Source organism: Trachypithecus francoisi, unplaced genomic scaffold (genome assembly GCF_009764315.1).
Source record: "Trachypithecus francoisi isolate TF-2019V2 unplaced genomic scaffold, Tfra_2.0 Lachesis_group7, whole genome shotgun sequence".
In the NCBI taxonomy this organism is placed as follows: domain Eukaryota; kingdom Metazoa; phylum Chordata; class Mammalia; order Primates; family Cercopithecidae; genus Trachypithecus; species Trachypithecus francoisi.
The window spans coordinates 15,933,098-15,954,275 of record NW_022681472.1 but is presented as its reverse complement, the minus strand read 5'-3'; the positions used below and the strand labels follow the sequence as shown (position 1 = coordinate 15,954,275).

General features: G+C 38.4%; 1 protein-coding gene across 2 annotated transcripts in view; it reads right to left on the bottom strand.

Annotated features, from left to right (window-relative positions):
* Positions 1 to 1,573: 1,573 nt before the first annotated feature.
* Positions 1,574 to 21,178, bottom strand: part of RAB2A (RAB2A, member RAS oncogene family) — a 107,488-nt gene continuing 87,883 nt past the window's right edge. Inside the window, exons 7-8 of one of the 2 annotated variants that reach the window (XM_033203226.1) lie at positions 4,928 to 4,996; positions 1,574 to 2,905 (exon numbers count right to left, since the gene is read on the bottom strand). In XM_033203226.1, coding sequence (XP_033059117.1) covers positions 2,810 to 2,905; positions 4,928 to 4,996 — 165 coding nt within the window. In that variant the 3' untranslated portion in view covers positions 1,574 to 2,809. Of the gene's footprint in view, positions 2,906 to 4,927; positions 4,997 to 17,982; positions 18,397 to 21,178 lie in introns of those variants that run through there. The other variant, XM_033203225.1, reaches the window with a different exon arrangement.

Here is a 21,178-nt window from a genome sequence, read left to right as displayed (position 1 = left end):
AAGCACACCTAAACTCTTGAGAAACACAGGTAGACACTCTGGTTTACCTATTTGTACAGTCAATTCCTATTTATTATTAAACAGCTTTATCTCTTTGTGTATCTTTTACTCATATAGTCAAACCTCATGCTGCCAACCTCAGGACTAAATAAACTGAGATGCGGCTTTACTATGCATGAGAGAATAAATGTTTGAGGTGTTCCAAAGCCAGACGTGAATCAGTTTTTCTGAGTGATTGGAAACATTTTGGTACGATTTATATCCCAACCCTTTTTGACCATTAGCAGAGAAATAGGGACTATTTTCCTGTTAACAGGCTATTTTTAAATATCATTAAAAACAAACTGTATGCAGTTGTATATCCTGTTTCAGTTGTATATCTAATTATATGCCACATTCAAAAAATTGGCTTTTCATTCGGTTGTCTTAAATTTGGAAGACGAATGGTAACAATATCTTTATGAAGATCACAATTTTGAAATGTTACATGTTGAGTGAGACATTGAAAGCTGTGTTTTTCAGTGATTGATTTTCTGTGTCCATAGATGCTATAAAAGTTGATCAAAGATCAACTAAAGATTCAATTACAGTATTACAAATTCAACTGCAGGTACCAATATTACATTATTTGACAGGGATAATAAAATGAGCAAAGAGTGGAAATCATAGACAATAACATTGCTTTCTCAATTAACAGAAAGAATTCATAACATATTCCTTAATGGTAGATGCAAATTGTAGAGAATGTGGAAATGAACTATTGAGAAGTCCACCTGCTGCCCCAGACTGAGGCACATTAGGGTGGTTGTGGGAGGAGTTGTATTTGAGGGTTCGACTTTTCCTTAGGGTATTAAAATACATGTCCTGGTTTGTTGTTTTTGCCATTAATTTCTCTTCTTCGAATAAAATAATTAGGGGAGAAAGCATGGAAAAGAAACACATTAAACTTCTGGAAAAGTTAACAGAAGCTTAAAAATAACAATTTCCAAAGAATCATTCTCTTCTTGGTATAGAGCAGAACCTGTCCTAGCTGCCTTAACTTTTTCTACTCATTGGTAAAGAGAGTGATTACTAAGACCAGTGTATTTGATATGGCCACTTGAAAGAAAAAGGCTGTACTACAAATACCCATGAAAATAGATTTTCTCTCACCTTTCCCTCTGCCCTCAAGGAGACAGTTAAAACAAAACTATGAGAGAATTTGGTGATTTCCCACAAGAGTACTGTCAAACTTTTAACAGAGTATTGCTGAATCTTCAAGGAAGACCTGTAGAAAGTTGAAGGCCGTGAGTGAAATGAAAGTAGTTAGTTTCAGAATTAGAACTTCTTTATGCTTTTTTTCAGGCATGAGTGCTTTTGTGCTAGTTCAAGAGTAGAAAACACTTACATTGCTTACACCGTCAACAAAAATAATTTCAATATAGTGAGATTTGTCACATTTTAGCAAAATTTTTAAAAAGGGTTGAGTGTTAAAACATTGTGACCTTTTTAAAAAACATGCTTCAACACATGTAAAAGCTGTAAGGGGACTAAAAATACATTTAAAAAGAGGTGGTCATAATAAAAAAAAAAGAACACTTTTATACATAGGATTTTATTTTGCACTGCTGTAACAATTTCATTATAGACCAAGGGAGAAAAAGAAAAAAAAGGATAAAACCACCACACTGAGTAAATTGCTAAAGCTTTTCTACTTTGTAACAGTATTTTTCCATCTGATAGATTTATTGTCATATCCCCTTCAAAACAGACAAGATGCTTACCATATTTAAAGATTATAGAGGTTGCCACCGAAAGAAAAATTTTACACAGTCACTGTACATCAAGGTTGAAAAACTGTCCTGCATGAAAAATATACTTAGAAATCATGTGAATAAAAGAAAAAAGAAAACATTATTGTGTTTAAGGAAAGATTAAAGTCCTCATAATGTGCCATCTAAATGTGGATACTCATTCTTCTTGGAGTCGCTAAGATGTAGGAATTTCTTGCTTCTGCCCTTTTCACTCATTATACTGTGTTTTTCTCCAACAATATTCGTTAAGGCAAACAAATCCTTTTCTGAAGAGGTCTTAAGGAAGTTGTGGACAAAGCAAACTTTTGGCATTAAAACAGGTTAACATATACAAAGCCTTTAGTAATATACATTAAGCATATTTCTCTTGGACTAGTGACAAGAAAAGATGAACATGCTTGTTAACAATGTCAAAAAGTTTAAAATTCAGTGTCCAAGCAATTCCTAACAATGCTTCTGTAGCTTTAAGCTCTAAACAGTATAGAATTTATGCAAATGCATTAAAGAATTCAAGCTTGGCAAATTACACCCAAGCAGGTTATTAAACTATATATACAGAAAGTAAATGATAAATACAGAATTAAAAGAGTCCTTCTGTTCCTTATAGCCTTGAAAATTGACAAAGTTTTTGAGGACAGTTCTATAATATTAAACATTAGGTAACCACAGGTGTTGGGAAACCTAACTACACAAACCGATTTAAAATACTCAAGATGACTTTGTAGTGTTTAATACAATTCAGTTCGTAGTTAAGGGCACAAGACAACATTTAACAAAAATAATCACATCAATTGACCTAGAAATCAAATGCAAATAGATATGAATACAATCTCCAAAATCTGTCTTTTAAGTGAACATTAACCATTTATTCAAAGTTATACAAGAATTTGAAGGATTAAAGTCTTCTGTGACATAAAGCCATTTCAAATAGTTTCATGTCTCAGCTGAGCAGGAGGAGAGGGGGTGAAAGAATAAGTGAGTAGGCCCCGTTGGGCAGCTAGACAGTAAAAACAGACTCAACAGCAGCCGCCCCCAGCCTGCTGTCCTCCCTGATTGCCTGCATGTGTTGCATTAGTAGCAGCATGCTGAGGGCCAATTTTAATGCCATTTGCCTGAAATAAAAGAGAACAGAACAATAAATATGACCAGACACAACCAGACGATACAGTTTAACTAGATTCTTAAAAAACTAATTTAATTCTTTATGATACAATTTTATCAAACAACTGAGAAAAATATAGTAAGTAGATTTTAGCAACAATTAAAACAATATCTCTTAAGGGCTGTTCCTTCCTTTTAAAAACACTGTGGAAATGTTTCTGAAAGCAATTCTTTATCATACCAGGTACGCGGTAAATAGATACTGGATAATGCTGCTTTTCAGGAAATTCTCATAATGCAGAAATCGTTTAAAATAATTATTGCAAGTAATCTTTAAAGCATAAAAATACCCAAAGTCCATGCTGCTTTAATACAACGTAAAATTTTTTCACTAGACAGTGTTTCTGTTCCATGTTGAATCAGCTGTACAGGCTAAGGGCATATGAGTGTTCTGTGTCATCAATGATTTCTATGATCCCCAAAGACATGGCAGCTTGCCAAGAACCCACACACAGAGTAGTTCTTTCATTCATCAAACTCACACTTATGTCTTAACCCTCACTCCCTCAAGTGGATTTTACCTAAAAATACAACACTTTGAGAAAAGTAATACAGTAGCTTCAGAAATTAAGCTCTTAAGGAAACTTTACGTCACAGTAAATCTCAGATTTATAGTGCTTGGCAGTTGTTCTGCAACAGTAGTAGCCTTGGGGTTTCTGGCACTAGCTCAGTATTGACAGCAGCTGATGTGGTTTCTTTTCGCTCTTTTGACTCCTCTTTAATAAAAAGCATGCCCTATGGCTCATTGGTTTTGCCCCCTCTGGGCTGGTAGCAACTTCTTGAGGAGTCAAGGAGTCAGCCTTGGCATTAGGCCAAATAAATAGCACGGCCTGTTGGCTCCTGACAGCACATTACAATCAAAGCTGCATAAGGCACAGTAAAGCAGTCAGCTACTATATGAAACCAGACAGAAACAATGAATGTGCCCTTTCAGATAGAGGCCCAATTACTGTTCAATTTATATGGTATTAGTCTCTGAATGGTGTCACCTTTAAACTAACTCGAGAAGTACTATCACATAAGCGCAGAAGATAGGGTTGAGAAACTATATTACTCCAAATTAAACAATGAAAAAATCATGTACTTTTTGGAAACCTTCGGCAAACTGCTGTTTGTTTTAGCAGAGACTACTGAAGTAACAGAGAGCTCATTAATGTATAGGATGAGACAGACATACATAATGGCTTTCTAACACAATGCTTTTCTAACTGCAACTGGGGAGAAACCAGGGCTTTTCTTTCAGAAGCCAGAAATCTTAATACAGAATGGCAAAAATACTTATGTGAAAATAAGTATGCTACATCCACATAAACATTTTGAAGTAAATACAGATAAATGCAGAGTGGGGATGTGGGTCAAGTGATGATCTTTGGTGAACACTGAATTAGATGCTTCAAAGCTTTCCATTTTATCCTAATCATGTTGACCAAAACAGGATCAAAATAACATTACAAAAAACCCTATGCCAAATGCCAATTATATATATATATACACACACACACACACACACATATATATATATTAATTTAGTCTCCTGAAAACATGCTATGCTATATTGGGAGTAATTTCCAAATTTGGTGTTTCCCTCTTTCATATCAGATAACAGAGAGAGCATCTTGCATTAGTACATAGTACATGCATTTATATACCAGAACATTATTCCCAAAGCAGATGACACCATATGGTCATGTGGATAAAACTGGATTTTCTTTTCTCTTTGGGGGATTTGTATTATTTTGCATTGCTTGCGATGAATGGATAGGGTCACTTACTTTAATCCATTTCCATAGTCAAAGTGTTGCTCTACTAGAACATATTTAACTACTATACCACATATACCAATTTTTCAGTTGGATGATCGTAAACTAATGGTGTTAACTGATTATCATGATTGATTTTAGGATTAAAAAAATTATAAAATAATGAAGTGAATTCTAAATTAATATTGACCAACAATATTTATATGTATATACCTCATTATTAATGTCAAAGACTCCTTCTTGAATTTTTTCATAAATTTCTTTTGCTGTATTAATAAATGCCTGAAATAGAGAAATTGGTTCATATTATATAAAACCAAAGCAGTAAAATAACATTATATATGCTCTATAGAATATCATAATGTTCAACATATGAAAGTCAGTTGATGTAATACATATTCATATAAGAACAAAGATCATATTAATATAACATATTAATAAAGAACAATCAATGTAATACCTTATATTAATAAAGAACAAGCCCACATGATCATCAATAGACACAGAGAAAGCATTTGACAAAATCCAACATTTCATGATAAACTCAACTAGAAATAGAAGGGAACTCCTCAACCTGATCTAAAGAATGGCATCTAAGAAAAACTATACCTAACATCATATTCAAAGATGAAGGCTGAAAGCCTTCTCCCTAAGAATAAGAACAAAGGATGTATGCACATGCTAATTCGAATTACAAACAGCATTATTCACAATAACCAACAAGTGCAAACAACAGAAATGTTCATCAGCCAATAAAAAAAAAAATTGGGATATTCAATTAGAATATTATTTGGCCATAAAAAGGAATGAAGTACTGATTCATGCTACAATGTGGACGAACCTTGAAAAACTGTGCTAAATGAAAGAAAGCAGACACAAAAGGCAACAATACTACAACTCCATTTCTATGAAACGTCTAGAATAGGCAAATCCATGGAGACAGAAAGTAGATTACTGGTTGCCAGAAGCTAGATGGAAGGGAAAATGGGGAGAGAATGCTAATGAGTATGAGGTTTCTTTTTGGGGTAACTAAAATGTTCTGGAATTAGATAGTGGTGATAGTTGCATAACTTTGTGAATAGACTAAAAACCATGGAATTGTTTGTTTGTTTGTTTATTTATTTATTTATTTATTTATTTTTGAGACAGAGTCTCACTCTGTCACCTAGGATGGAGTGCAGTGACGCGATCTCGGCTCACTGTAACTTCCACTTCCCAGTTCAAGAGATCCTCCCGCTTCAGCCTCCTGAGTAGCTGGGACTACAGGTGTGTGCCGCCACACCCAGCTTATGAATTGTATACTTTAAAAGCATCAATTTTATGGTATGTGAATTATATCTCAAAAGAAAACATCATGACCATGAGAGGAAAAAAGAATATTGGAATATGAGAACAGCACATAGAGAAAAACACATATGTAAACTGCATAATCCTCCATGTAAAAACTAGCTTACTTTTGGAGAATACAGTTCCAGCCTTTTTTGCCATGATAATGTATTATTTAGTATATAGTTGAAGAGAGCAAAATCAAAGGATGCTTCTGATAAAGAGATAAAAGGCAGCTCAACTTCTTTGCCATTAAATTGTCAAAATAAAAAACTAGTGTTGAAATACTGTAGATCAAATTAAGCCTATAAATACCAAAATTTATACACAAGCATTCTCTATGTAAAATACTTAGAAACTATATAAATATTACCAATGCTATAGAAGGCATATACAAACTCTGAATAGGCTCTAAACTATCAGATTTGACAGATCACAGATAATAGTACCTATCAATATAGTAAAGTCCTCTTCAATTAGCATTCTATAAAAATTCACAGAAGAAAGCTATACTCCATTACCACTGATACAGACCTAATTCAAAGTTTAAAAAGTAAACAGGATTCATGGAGAGGAACAAATCATACCTTTCATCTTTTCTACACTGGAAACATTTGACTGCTGAACTTGCCATCAGAGCTTTTGTTTCCTAATTAACAGGACTGATATGTTTTCACCTTTAAAGGCCTTACAGCTCCCCAGAGTAATCAATCTACTGCAGCTCAATTACTGCACCAAGCACACACCAGTCAGTGAAGGAGATTTGAACGTCTGCGGCAGGAGCACAGAGATATGAATATGCATAAACTCTAAGTGGCTGATCGAATCATCACAGAGGGTCATGAGAATTTGCAGCAAAATAATGAGAAGAATTAATCACTACAGATTCACAAGGCACTTAGGATGCAAGTGCGCTTTTTATGTATGTGCTGGAGCTAAACTGAAGAGGGAACTGGCTTTCAGCCAAGTATGAATTGATTCACATTCTGCAAAATTGAGGTTATCCCTATAAATAAGGAAAAACTTAACTTTATTTCCAATAACATGTCAATTACTGTGATGGCTTTAGAAATCAAGCTAACTAAATATTGAAGTCAACAGATACATAAATTCACAGGGCTGGAGGTGCTTCCAGGAGCATCCACATGTGCACATTTCACTAGAACATTACATAGAACTACAAGGCCCCATAAGTGAGTTATAACTTCATACAAACAAGCACTTTTATACTACAAAAGTTATTATTAAATGTGTCAATTTACATAAAAATTGCATTTTTGCCCATCTGGTAATAAATCACTTTAAAAACGGGCTTAAGAAAGTGATGCTATATAAAATTTCATAAGTCACTACTAATTTTATTACCTAAATAGTAATGAATACTTTATTAAGCACTTTTAAGCATAGTTGTACCAGATGAACTGAGGATGTGCATACAGTATATTTTATCTGAAAGGCATGCAATTAACTTCATTGCAACTGAAATATAAATAATAACAAATAATCTTTGGATAATGATACATTACTTGGTCGTTCAATCTCCGATTACACATTACAGACAGTAAAATCAAATATTTTCTACCTCCTGAGCATATTATAGAGGATCCAATACTAATGGGTTTTACATACTTCATGACAAACATTAATATTTAATATATATTACTAAGTGATTAATGACTAATTTTAATGAGTCCTTGGCGTTTGAAACCCAGCATGACAAATGTAGACATTAATATACCTGTTTTAAAAGTATGTGGCTATTTGTAATAACACTAGGCTTTGCACACACACACACACAAACAATAAAATATGTGGCTATGGACTTTGAAACTGCCGAGTTCCTAAATATAATGAACATTAGCCAAATACTATCAAGGTTTATGAGGTCAAACAAAAGTTCTAAGGTAAGAGCCTTGGGTATCACAGACAAAATCTCCTCCACTTAAGATGCAAAACATATCCAAAAAGATGAGAAATATGTATGTATACAATACATTGGCTGGGATTTTAAAAAATTGATCATTTTACTCTCTTCATTAAATATCAATCCCAAATAAAAACTTTTTAAGGTATGGATGTTTCTGATCCATCTTCAGATCACTGCATTCCATATATACATATAAAGTACAAAAATACATTTTAAGTATTGCCTGGTAAATACCTCAAGGCAGTACTAATGTTCTTCACAGAATTAGTTTAATTTGAATGGTTAAGCTATTCCCTTAAAAATACCTTATCTAGACATATTAAATATATTGTAGTTTTGAATCTCTAGCACAATACCTAAAAGAGCATAGGTTCTTAAACCGCCTTTGTTAAACTCAATTACCCTTAGCAAGGAAATACCTACAGGGTAAGGTAGGCTTACATGAAATTGCTGGTTTCTTTTTGCTTATGTGCATCTCTTTGGGGGCAAGTTCTTTTAAGACTTCATTAAGGGACAAGCAGGAGGCAAAACTAGTAGGTTTTAGAATAGGAAAAAATATTTGTTGACAAACTGATGTCAAATGACTTCATTTGTTTCAATGATTTCACTGTTTGCATCATGAAACAATGTCTAGGCAGATCCACGATTATGAAGTGTAAACAGATTTCTCTGCAGCCAACTGAATTTGGTGCTCCTCCTGCTTCCCCATGTGGCGGGTGCTCTGTTGCAGTATCAGAAGCCTGCCTCTCTCATTTTATCACTAGCCCTTCATTTTCCCCACGCTTTAACTGACCCGTTCAGTCCTTTACCTTCCTTTTCTTCGTTAGCCATTCATTCTCTTGCTTTCCACCTCAAACACTAATCTTTCAGTGTTTGGCAGCATTTAATCTGAATGATACTGATAATACCTAAACTTATGGCAAAATTTCAGGGACTTCAATAGCACAGCTGAAACAAACGTAACCACAAAGGGCTATAAAGGTGTTGTAATTCAAATAAACATTCAGTAAATACACATGGCTAAAGTGAATCTTACACATCACTGACATTTAGCCAAGGGCACCTATGAAACTGTTGTCACTGACCAGGCTCACACCTGTAATCCCAGCACTCTGGAAGGACTAGGCAGGAAGACTGCTTGAGGTTGGGAGTTTGAGACCAGCCTGGACAATGTAGTAAGACCCCTGTCTCTATTAAGAAAAAAATTGTTGCCACATAGTCAGAACTTCTGTGGGTACCATAAAAGATACAAAGATGAGGAGGACTATTGTTGCTGAACAACAGGAACCATTTAGGTAGGAATAAAACCATTTAGTTGGCAGAATTCTAAGCCCAACGGCTCAAATCTCCATAAAGATGGAAGAAAAAAACTTTCTGCACTGATAGGAGAATGCAGGGCAGGATTAAGGCAGGTCTCACGGATACTGTGTTAACAGCAAAGGAGAACATAAGATACTATTTTATTTTTATTATGGTTGGACAGTTTTTAAGGCAAAATATTGAAAATAAATGGGCTTCAACAGAATATTTAAATTACTTCCTTACGTAACATGCTGCCACCTGGTGGCAAGATAAAAATTAGGTCAGACCAATATTTTGGACAGTTTAAATATCTTGAACAGATGCTACATAGCAGGGTATCTTGTAAACAAGTGACTTTTAGTTTTCTCTTAGAACTGAGAAATATGAGGTAACTAAAATGTGGCTTAATTTTCTTCTCAACTGCTAAAAGTCAATGCTATGAACATTACAGGTATCCATTTGCCTAAGTTAATAATAATATATACTAAGTACTTACCATAGGACAGTCACTATACTGATTTATAAAGGTTTTCATTATTAAAAGAAATTCTAAGTATGTAAACAAATAAGAAAATTAATGTTAACTTTCTTTTGCTTTCAAGAAAATCTATATTTGTGGGATGAAGTTAGACTTTTAAAATGAGCAGAATTACTGAGAGCTCTAGAACCAGGCTCTCCAGGACCAAACCCCAGTGCCATTTCTTACCAGTTGTGTTGCTCTGGAACCAGTGCTTAGCCTCTCTGTAAAATGAGGATGATAATGTGGGAGGTATGTGCTTTTTTTATGTTCAATTACAACTGCAACATAAACAAAACAAATGAAAATTCCTTTGACTTGTATTAAAGATAAGTGGTCCTAATAAAGGAAAGATAAATGTAGCCTACTTCATAGGATTGTTAGGAGGGTTAATGTAAAGCATTGAAAACCGTGCTTGACAGCTAGTAAGCACTCAATAGGTGTGTCAGCTGTTGGCGTGAACGTTTGGATGCAAAGACACATGGAGAACAATAGGAGAAGGGAGTACGGGTGCTAAATGTGTATGTGCCCTGCAGACACTACAGAGTTAAGGAGAGAAATGGTGATCAATGCTCTATAGTCAATTCAAATATCTTGATTAAATAGAGCTAAACCTTAAAAAAGTGAATTGACAACATATAATGTACACATTGAGCTCCCCAAAATAAAATATATTTAATAAGACTTAGACATTGGGCAAAAATAGGAGAATCCTGTGAAAAGGACAGCAGACTAGAATTTGATATTAGGGAGTTTAAATAAGAAACTTCTTCAAATTCTGTGACTTCTTCAAATTCTGTGATTCTATCTGATTTAGGGTCAGTGAAGAAAAACTCACACATCATCCAATAGTGGCTTTTAAATCGTATTTCAAGGCAATTCTGCAGGGGCCACCTTTTGGAATGAGATGGGAGTAGGGACAGCCCTGTGGAGGGAGAACCTCTGCCTCTTCCCCGCCTCTTTCTATAGCATCACTAGTTCCAAAGTAGAGCTGTTGTGCTGTTACTTCTCTCATACAGTTTCTCTGTGTTTCACTACAAGGAAAAGGGCCATTGCTAAATCTACAATCTATAATTTTATCATTTTGTAGATATGACTGAGCTGCAAAAGGAGAAACGACTTGCCCAAGACCACACATAATTATAGCAGAAGCAGGATTAGAATCTAATATTTTTCTCACTACATATATCTTTCCTTTATTAGAATCAGTTATCTTTAATACAAGTCAAAGGAATTTTCATTTGTTTTATGTTGCAGTTAAAACTGAACATAAAAAGCACACACTTTCTACATCCTTTAAAACCCTTTTAGTTAGAAATTATATTGGATTTCTAGGATTATTTTGGAAGTATATAAAATTTGTATTATTTACATCTTTTGTCTCTTTCCTACCCTTTACAAAAATTAATATCACCAGTATCAATGCTAATTAAAGGAAAGTAGGGAGCCTAAACATATCTTAATTTTAGCAGGGAAAAAAACAGGGAAAGAAACTAGAACTATTTGATTAGAAACGTTTGGGGAATATGGCATTTAAGAATTTGCTGTTCCTAGAAAACCAAACACCGCATGTTCTCACTCGTAAGTGGGAGTTGAACAATGAGAACACATGGACACAGAGAGGGGAACATCACACATCGGGACCTGTCGGGAGGCTGGGGAAAAGAGGAGAGACAGCATTAGGACAAACACCTAATGCATGCGGGGCTTAAAATCTAGATGATGGGTTGATAGGTGCAGCAAACTACCATGGCACATGTATACCTATGTAACAAACCTGTATGTTCAGCACATGTATCCCAGAACTCAAAAAAAAAAAAATAGTTGTTTATTTTAGGGTTTGTTGCTGCAGCATAACATAGCAAAAGCTGAGCAATGCAGATGAGTAATTGGTTTTCTATGTAAACGTAATAGTTTTAAAAATCGTAATTATTGCAGCATTTTACTCTTCAGTACTGAGTATACTAAACTAATGATTAACATTTTGTAATTCAAGTGATGGATTTAAACTTAGCTCATAAAGAAAAATTTCACTCCAAGTTATTCTTAGAATGCTTATTTATATTCAAAAGTAAATATTAAAATATTTTCAATTAAAAAAAAGAATTTCCTGTTCCTACTTTCTGTCAGAGGTAACGTAAAAATGTTTAATTCCTTAGCAATTTAGTTCTTCCATTTAATAAGCATTTACTGAGTGCTTGATTTGTACCAGGCACTGAGGACACTCAGATAAGTATGAATACCTTAAATCTCAAGGATGTGGTATATAGGATAGATATGAATCCAATACGGGAACACAGAAGAAAAACCTTCAGTTGCTTAGGTAAGTAAGGTGGCATGACCACTTCTGAGAGAGGAAAGTCCTTCAAGGGTAGGCCTGAAAGACAGGTAAGCTCCAACTCATTCATTAGGAAAATTGAGGGGAAGAAGGGCATTTTGGACAGAGGGATTCTAAGTTCAATTCTGTTGGAAGCTGGGGATAGCCAGGAATGTGAGACAAAGTTTGAGATGTGGCCCTATAGGCAGAGGAACCCCTGAAAAGGTAGGAAGCAGGCAAAATGAGAGGAGTTTGGAGAATGAATCACAAGGGGGCGACGCTGGCCACAGGGAGACTGAGGAGTCCAGAGCAATAATCCAAGAAAGAAATGAGGGCCTGACCAATTCAGATGGTGGCAATGAGAATGAATGGCACAGCTCAAACCTAATATCCGTTGTGAAGAAATTAACAGGACTTGGTAAGTGACAGGGTAAAATGGTGATATGTTTATGGATGACTCCACTTTTGGTTTAAGTGATGAGATAAAAGGGTATACCAGGAATTGAGATAAATTAAAAAGGAAGGAAATCAGTTTTCAAGGAAGGAATAAAAAATGTCTTTCAGACATGTAGAATTCTAATACGTCGTACACATGGGAAAGTCTTGGTAGATGGCCATCTATGTAATTGTGCACCTATATGGGAATATAAGCTACAGAAATATGTGAGTGTGTAAGTGTATGACATGCATTTATTAGCATAATTTTCTTGGGTAATGTTTAGCCACCCTGGTTTAGAAGTACAGAAAATGGATGCAACTTTCAAAGTCTATGAAGTTCTGGGGATGATGGCCAAATTAGAGGTGAAGAAGCTGATGCCAGTCAGCCAAGTCTACCAAAATGTGGAGGAGAGTGGTAAATATTTATTAAACTAAGCTATCCTCAAGGGATACTGGAAAACTACTGAGGAAGGCCAGGGCAGATTTCCAGTGAAGTCCTGTGGTACGCATTAATGAGCTTAACACTCAGAATCGGTTTAAGGGGGCAACAAAGCCTTCAGTTTACAACCTCATTACAGCTATATAAAAATACTCATCCCACCACTTACAACAAAGCCCAAGACAAGATGGTCCCTCAATGCAAATGAGGTCTACAGACTTTCAAGTACTGAGACAGAATGCAAGTATTAGGCAAGGGGCCTTGAAATTGGTAGTCTTCCTAGTTACTAATGTCTTAGTAAGTCACGTGTTCTCTCTGGACATAAACATTCATCTATCCTGTCAGTTTAGGTGGCTTGGTGGGTTACTGCAACCTGTCTTAGGGTTAGCTGGCTGTATTTTCAGCTATTGCCTTGATGGCATCTAGTACTTCGGCAGCATAAGCACAAGGCTTCTGGTGGGGTTTACCTGGCCTGCCATTATGACATGAACATCTCTCCATCTGAAAAGGCCTTTTCAAACCACAAAGATTCCAGCCAGCTACTGAAGGAAGAAGCACCTGATTAGAGGCCAATTTGCTTGTGTGGATTTTTTTTTTTTTTTTGGAGACACAGGGTCTCCCTTTGTTGCCCTAGCTGGAGTGCAGGGGCATGATCTCAGTTCACTGAAGCCTTTCCCTCCTGGGCTCAAGTGATCCTCCTACCTCATAGCTGGGAGGACAGCAGGTGTGTCCCACCATGCCTGGCTAATTTTTTATTTTTTTGTAGAGACAGGGTTTTGCCATGTGGGCCAGGCTGGTCTCAAACTCCTGGCCTCAAGTGATCTGCCCACTTTGGCCTCCCTAAGTGCTGAGAGTATAGGTGTGAGCTACCATGCCCAGCCTCATCTGGAGTTTCTAAAATCTCATGTTTTAAAATCCTTGGGCAAAGATAAGGTTTAGGACAGAATTCCACCTACATGTAACAAATGGGACCAAAGCATAACCAGAATGAAAGACTACAGGAAGAAGAACATGGTTCAAGCAAATATATACTTACTCATCCAAACTTTTGTTATCTACCATGTGGGGGTTGCAGAAATGACAAGAGTCTGTGTCTTTAAAGAACTCAATCCTTATGGTGGGCTGACATGACAGACAAGTGCAATGATATCATGCCAAGGTGAATTCATGCCCAGGATGACACAGGAAAGAGTAGAAGAAAAAGTCTATCGATTCAGATGCCGTGTGTGGTGGCTGGTGGTGGAAGGAAGACATGCTGGTGTCATGGAACACACTCCAGAGGAGGGATCAGACTTGACCATATCCTTGGAGGATCAAGTTGGAAGGAAGGGCATTTCAAGTGCAGAGAATACTTTTTTGTGGAGAAGGAGAGAGAACACTGTAAAGCTGATCGACTCTTAGTTTACTATGGAGAGCATATAGTGTGAACGGTTGGCAATCAAAGCATCCTGTATGCCAAGTTAAGGAGTTTGATGCTGAAGCTGTGGGGAACCACTGCATGGTTAATAAAATTGGAGAGAGACATTCAATCTTCATTTTTAACAAGATCCCAGAGGTCACAGTGTAAAAGCACTGAAAAATGAAGACAGGAAGTCCAATTAGGATACAATTATGACAGAGGACAATTTGGAGAGATATTTAATAGGAAGAAACAATAACAGGTGAAAAAGTGATACGTATTAACTGAATAAATCAATGTGAAGGGGTGAGAGAAAGAACACTACAGAATACAGAAGATTTGCAGACTAGAATAGCGAAGGGCTGTCAGTTCAGTTGGATGTGTTAAATTGGAAAGGTGTGAAGATCACTCAGCACAACTGTCTAGGCAGCAGCTGTCAGGGTGGAGCTGAACATACAGCCTAAAAGGGTAACTGAAGTAACAGACTTAGGTGATATCTCAAAGTGGAAAAAAGAACTGGTAAAAAAAAATCTGGGGAAGGCCAGTGAGGTGGGGGTAGGGGTAGAGGGACAGAGGGACAGAGGGAGAAAAGGAGAGAGGGAGAGGGGAACGGTGAGGGAACGAGAGACAGAAAATGGTGTCATGGAGCTAAGAAAGAAGTTTACTGAGGAGTAGTCAAAAGTATCAAATATTCCCAAAGGACTGTTTAAGCTAAAAACAGAAAAGCAGAAGAAAAAAAAAAAAGGTATAATTCTTGCTTTTTGAGTGCCTATACAGTCATTGCTGTTACATTTTCTTCTAGCCTTTACATATTACGCATGATATGTTTCTATTATTCTTTTACTTACCTATTTTGCAAGTTTTCTTTCATGCAATTACTTTTTTATAATAAACTTCTTCTAAAAGTAAAAATAAAAACCAAACAAACCCAGAAAAGTATTTATTACGTGTGGCTTTTAGGAAGACCAGGACGACCCTGGCCATGGTGGAAGAGGTCAGACTATGAAGAGAAGTGTGAAAAAGAACAAGGAAATGGAGACAGCTCTTAATAGAAGCCAGAAGGAAAAACATCCAGGAGAAATGGAGTGAAAGTATTTTATAAGATGGCTGAAACTTAATTATATGCTGGGAGCCAAGAATCAATAGAGAAGGAAAGGGTGAAGATAATGAGATGGCTTGAAGCAATAACATCTCTGAGAAAATGGCAGGAGACAGCACTCTGCCTGATTCTCCTGTGACAGAACAGACTGGATTCCTCTACAGCCTCTGTATCTCCTCAGAGTGTGACCCCTGGATCAGCAGGATCTACATTAGTTGAGGGCTGGTTACAAATGCAAGCTCCCAGGCCACACCACAGATCTACTGAAGCAGAATCTGCATTTTAGCAGAATTCTTAGGTGATCTGTATGTACATTAATATTTTGTGACGCTCTGGTCAAAAAGACAACTGACTTAGGTAGGTTGGGCATGGTGGCTCATGCCATAATCCCAGCACTTTCGGAGGCTGAGGTGGGAGAATTGCTTGAACCAAAGAGTTTGAGACAAGCCTGGGCAATATAGAGAGACATCGTCTCTACAAAAAAAAAAAATCTTAATAAATAAATAAATAAATAAAGACAACTGACCTGAAAAAAAAGGAAAATCTTACGAGGCATTTAGTTTAGCTTAAAAAAAAAAGTAGTCTCTATGCACCCACCACAAGATATACGTGACCATGAAATAAGAGAGTAAGCAAAATAACACAGACATCAGTCCATGGTATGTTAAGAGATGTTATGCATCCCCCGGCGATTCCAATTTTAGGCATTTCAGAGACTTTACAGGAGCCCTTCCCATCACAGGCCTGGAGGCCGAAGAGGGATGAATAGTTTTGTAGGTCAGGCCAGGACCCCACCACCCTGTGTTGCCTCAGGACACTGCTTGTGTATCCTAGCCATTCCAGCTCCAGCTGCAGCTCAAAAGGGCCCAGGTATAGCTTGGGCAACTATTAGAAAAATTTGCTGACTTTTTTTTTTTTTTTTGAGATGGAGTCTCGCTCTGTCGCCTGGGCTGGAGTGCAGTGGCGGGATCTCAGCTCACTGCAAGCTCCGCCTCCCGGGTTTACGCCATTCTCCTGCCTCAGCCTCCCGAGTAGCTGGGACTACAGGCGCCCGCCACCTCGCCTGGCTAGTTTTTTTGTATTTTTTAGTAGAGACAGGGTTTCACCGTGTTAGCCAGGATGGTCTCGATCTCCTGACCTCGTGATCCGCCCGTCTCGGCCTCCCAAAGTGCTGGGATTACAGGCTTGCGCCACCGCGCCCGGCCTGCTGACTTTTTAAAATCCAGATTTCCCAAGTATTATTTGTGTATACAATAAATATCTATGTGGTTATACATTAGTGTTATGAATGTAGTATATGATAGTACTCTCTCTCTCTATGATCCTGTCTTAAGAAATTCTTCCTTCTAAGTAATACCTAGTTTAGGAAGACTACAGCATTTTATTTTTATGCTCTTTGGAAATAAACTTCAAAGTGTTGCCTTGGGTGCCATTTTACATTTAAGATCCTAGTTCAAGATAGGCAGCATAAATCCAGGTAAGAGCAAAACAGTTGGAATATCAGAGGTATAATTAAAGGATCTGGGTACCAATATCATCTGGACAGATACTAAAATATTTAAGAGTATTCACTGCAGGATTTGCAGGTCAGAGGCAGCTCCAAAGACTAGTACTTCCTAGTCTTTACTCTCTCCTTGCTCAGGGCATCACTGAAACGAAGCATTTTATATACATGTATTAGTTTCTTTCACCTATGAGTCTTTACTCCTTCCCAGCTCAGGGCGTCACTGAAATGAAGCATTTTGTTTATTTGTGTTCTAAGATGAAATCTCTGTCGCCCAGGCTGGAGTGCAGAGGTGTGATTTGAGCTCACTGCAACTTCCACCTCCCTGGTTCAAGTAATTCTCCTGTCTCAGCCTCCTGAGTAGCTGGGACTACAGGCACAAGCAACCACGCCCGGCTAATTTTTGTATTTTCAGTACAGATGGGGTTTCACCATACTGGTCAAGCTGGTCTTGAACTCCAGACCTCAGGTGATCTGCCTGCCTTGGCTTCCTAAAGTGCTGGGATTATAAGCGTGAGCTACCACCCCCAGCTTGAAATGAAGCATTATATATATATGTATTAGTCCCTTTTGCCTATGAGCCTGTAAAATAAATGGCTAGTTACTTTCAAGATACAATGGGGGCACAGGCATTGGGTAAATACTCCCATTCCAAAAAGGAAAAATTGGCCAAAAGAAAGGGGCTACATACAGATGCCATATAAGTTCAAACCCAGTAGGGCAGTCATCAAATCTTAGAGCTCCAAAATGATCTTTTGACTCCATGTCCTACGTCCAGGGCACAGTGGTGTGAGGGGTGTGTTTCCAAGGCCTTGGGCAGCTCCACCACTGTGGCTTTGCAGGGTTCAGACCCCATTGCTGCTCTCACTGGCTGGCACTGAGTGCCTGTGGCTTTTCTAAGCAATGGGTGCAAACTGTTGGTGTATCTACCATTCTGGGGTCTGGAGGACATGGTCATCTTCTCATGGCTCCACTAGGTGGTGCCCCAGTGGGGACTCTATGTGGAGCACCAAGCCTACATTTTCCCTCTGCGCTGCCCTAGAAGAGGTTCTCTGTGAGGGCTCCACCCCTGCAGCAGGGTTCTGCCTGAACATTCAAGGTTTTCCATACATTCTCTGAAATCTAGGCAGAGGTTCCCAAGCCTCAACTCTTGGACTCTGTGCACCCACAGGCTTCCCACCACATGGAAGCCACCAAGGCTTGTGGCTAGCACCCTCTGAAACAGTGACCTGAGCTGTACCTGGGGCCTCTGAGCCACAGCTGGAACTAAAGTGGCTGGGATGCAGGGAGTAGTGTCCCGAGGCTGCGCAGGGTGGTGGGGCCCTGACCCTGGCCCTGACCTACAAAGCCATTCTTCCTTCCTAGGCCTCTGGGCCTGTGAGGTAGGGGCTTCTGTGAAGTCTCTGATAAATGCCTTCCAGGCCTTATCCCCATTGTCATGGCTATTAGCATTTGGTTCCTTTTTACTTACGCAAATTTCTGCAGCCTGTCTGAGTTCTTCCTCTGAAACGGGTTTTTCTTTTCTACCACGTGGCCAGTCTACAAATTTATCACCTTTATGCTATGCTTCCCCTTCAAGTCTAAGTTCCAGTTTCAGGTCACTTCTCTGCTCACACATATAAGATAGGCTATTAGAAGCAGCCAGGCCGCATCTTGAATGCTTTGTCGCTTAGAAAATTTTTCTGCCAGACACCTTAAATCATCATTCTCAAGTTCCAAGTTCCACAGGTCCCTAGGACAGGAGCACAATGCAGCCAGGTTCTCTGCTAAAGCATAACAAAAGTGACCTTTGCTGCAGTCTCCAGTAATTTTCTCTTCTCCATTTGAGACCTCCTCAGCCTGGACTTCATTGTCCACATCATTATCAGCATTTTGCTCACAGTTCAAGCAGTCTCTAGGAAGTTCCAAATTTTTCCTCATCTTCTGAGCCCTCCACATTCTTCCAACCTCTGCCCATTGCCCAGTTCCAAAGTCATTTCCACATTTTGAGGTATCTTTATAGCAAGCCCCCACTTCTCAGTACCAATTTTCTGTATTAGTCCTTTCTCACACTGCTATAAAGAAATACCTGAGACTGGGTAATTTATAAAGAAAAGAGGTTTAATTGTCTCATGGTTCTGCAGGCTGTATAGGAAGCATGATGCTGGTATCTGCTCAGCTTCTGGGGAGGCCTCAGGAAACTTACAATCATGGCACAAGGCAAAGGGGGAGCAAGGCACTTCACATGACCAGAGCAGGAGAAAGAGAAAGACGCGGGAGGCACTACATGCTTTTAAGCAATCAGATCTCACGAGAACTCACTATCATGAGAACTGCACCAAGCAGTATGGTGTTAAACCATTCATAAGAAACTGCCCCATGATCTAATCACCTCCCAGCAGGCCCCACCTCCAACAATGGGGATTAGAATTTGATATGAGATTTGGGCAGGGACACAGATCCAAACCCTATCTGTCTGTCTGTCTGTTATCAATCAATCATCTATTTTCTTTCTTCTTTTCTTTCTTCTCTTCCCTCTCCCTCTCTTTCTCTCTTTTTAAACAGAGACAGGGTCTTGCTATGTTGGCTAGGCTGGTCTTGACCTCCTGGTGTCAAGCAATCTTCCTGCCTCAGCCTCCCAAGGTACCAGGATTACAGGCATAAGCCATGGCATTTTGACTCATTTTTAATATTAATATCATAGCACCATCCCTCCTATTACTAAGTGAATAAAGGGGATTCATATATTATGCTGTGAGTAGGTGCTTCATTTCCTTGAGTTGAACTGTGTTTTATTATTCTAATTCAGTATTTCTCAATCTCAATACTGCCGACATTTTGGACCAGATAATTCTGTGTTATGAGGAGCTATCCTTTGCATTCATTTACCAGGCTGCCTCTTTTCCCCCTCAACAGATCCTTCTTGGATGAAATCATAAAGCTGATTAATAGGAAATCTATAGATTGATAGTAAACTTATTTCCAGCAACAACACAGCTAGTGCTGGAACAAAGCTGTTGTTATCTTGTGCTGTAAATTATCCAGTCCCTTATAGGGAACTATAACAGTTAAACTTCATGGTGTCCACTTGTATTACAGTAACTGGGTCTTGGTTAAAATGTATAAATAGACTACAGCACAACATCAAAAGGAAACAGGTCCAATTCTAAACATCATCAATGTGCCATTTATATTTAACTTTAACAAATAATAATAGTCTAAAAAATATTTTAAGAGAGTTCCTGTGCACTAAAATTTCTCTACACATGGGTGCCAAGGATCAGCTGGGATGTGAATAATTCTCAACAGATTATAAAAAAGAGGATGATGACCTTCCCTGAAAAGTCCAAACACCAACCACCACCGTCACTAGACAACTGGAATGTGTCATTAGAATACCTGCCTTTTTCTTTTTTTTTTTTTGTTTTTTGAGACGGAGTCTCGCTCTGTTGCCCAGGCTGGAGTGCAGTGGCCGGATCTCAGCTCACTACAAGCTCCGCCTCCCGGGTTTACGCCATTCTCTTGCCTCAGCCTCCCGAGTAGCTGGGACTACAGGCGTCCGCCACCACGCCCGGCTAGTTTTTTGTATTTTTTTAGTAGAGACGGGGTTTCACTGTGTTAGCCAGGATGGTCTCGATCTCCTGACCTCGTGATCCGCCCGTCTCGGCCTCCCAAAGTGCTGGGATTACAGGCTTGAGCCACCGCGCCCGGCCCTCCTGCCTTATTCTTAACCCCCATCACATGATCAGCTCTCACAGAAGAGAGTCCTCCAGAGAGCAAGCTGAGGATAGATCTTGTCTTAGCCCATGTCAGTTTCTACCCACTGTGCTAAACCGCGTCTCCCATACAGCTCTGCTTATTCTCCTAAGGAACAAAAGGATGGCACAGTTAGGCAAATCTGAGTCCTTGAAAAGCAAAAACGTTAAGGCATAGCACTTAGAAAAACTTCCCCATAATTACTATAATTGCTGTTTTTTCCAAGTCCAAGGGTCAACCTGATCAAGAATCAATGGGCCATGCATATCTAACATTTACCTCCTTGGATCTAATTCTGCAGGATAATTCTTGCTTAAATCTCTGAGTTAGTATATTGTAATATGTCAGCTGCATAGTTTGGTCTTGGCTCTCCTGTCATAGGAACTGATGGTGAATGCCTATCAAAAGGCAGATACCAAATGCTGGTTTTTGGTTCTCCTCTTTCCTACTTCTCTAAGGAG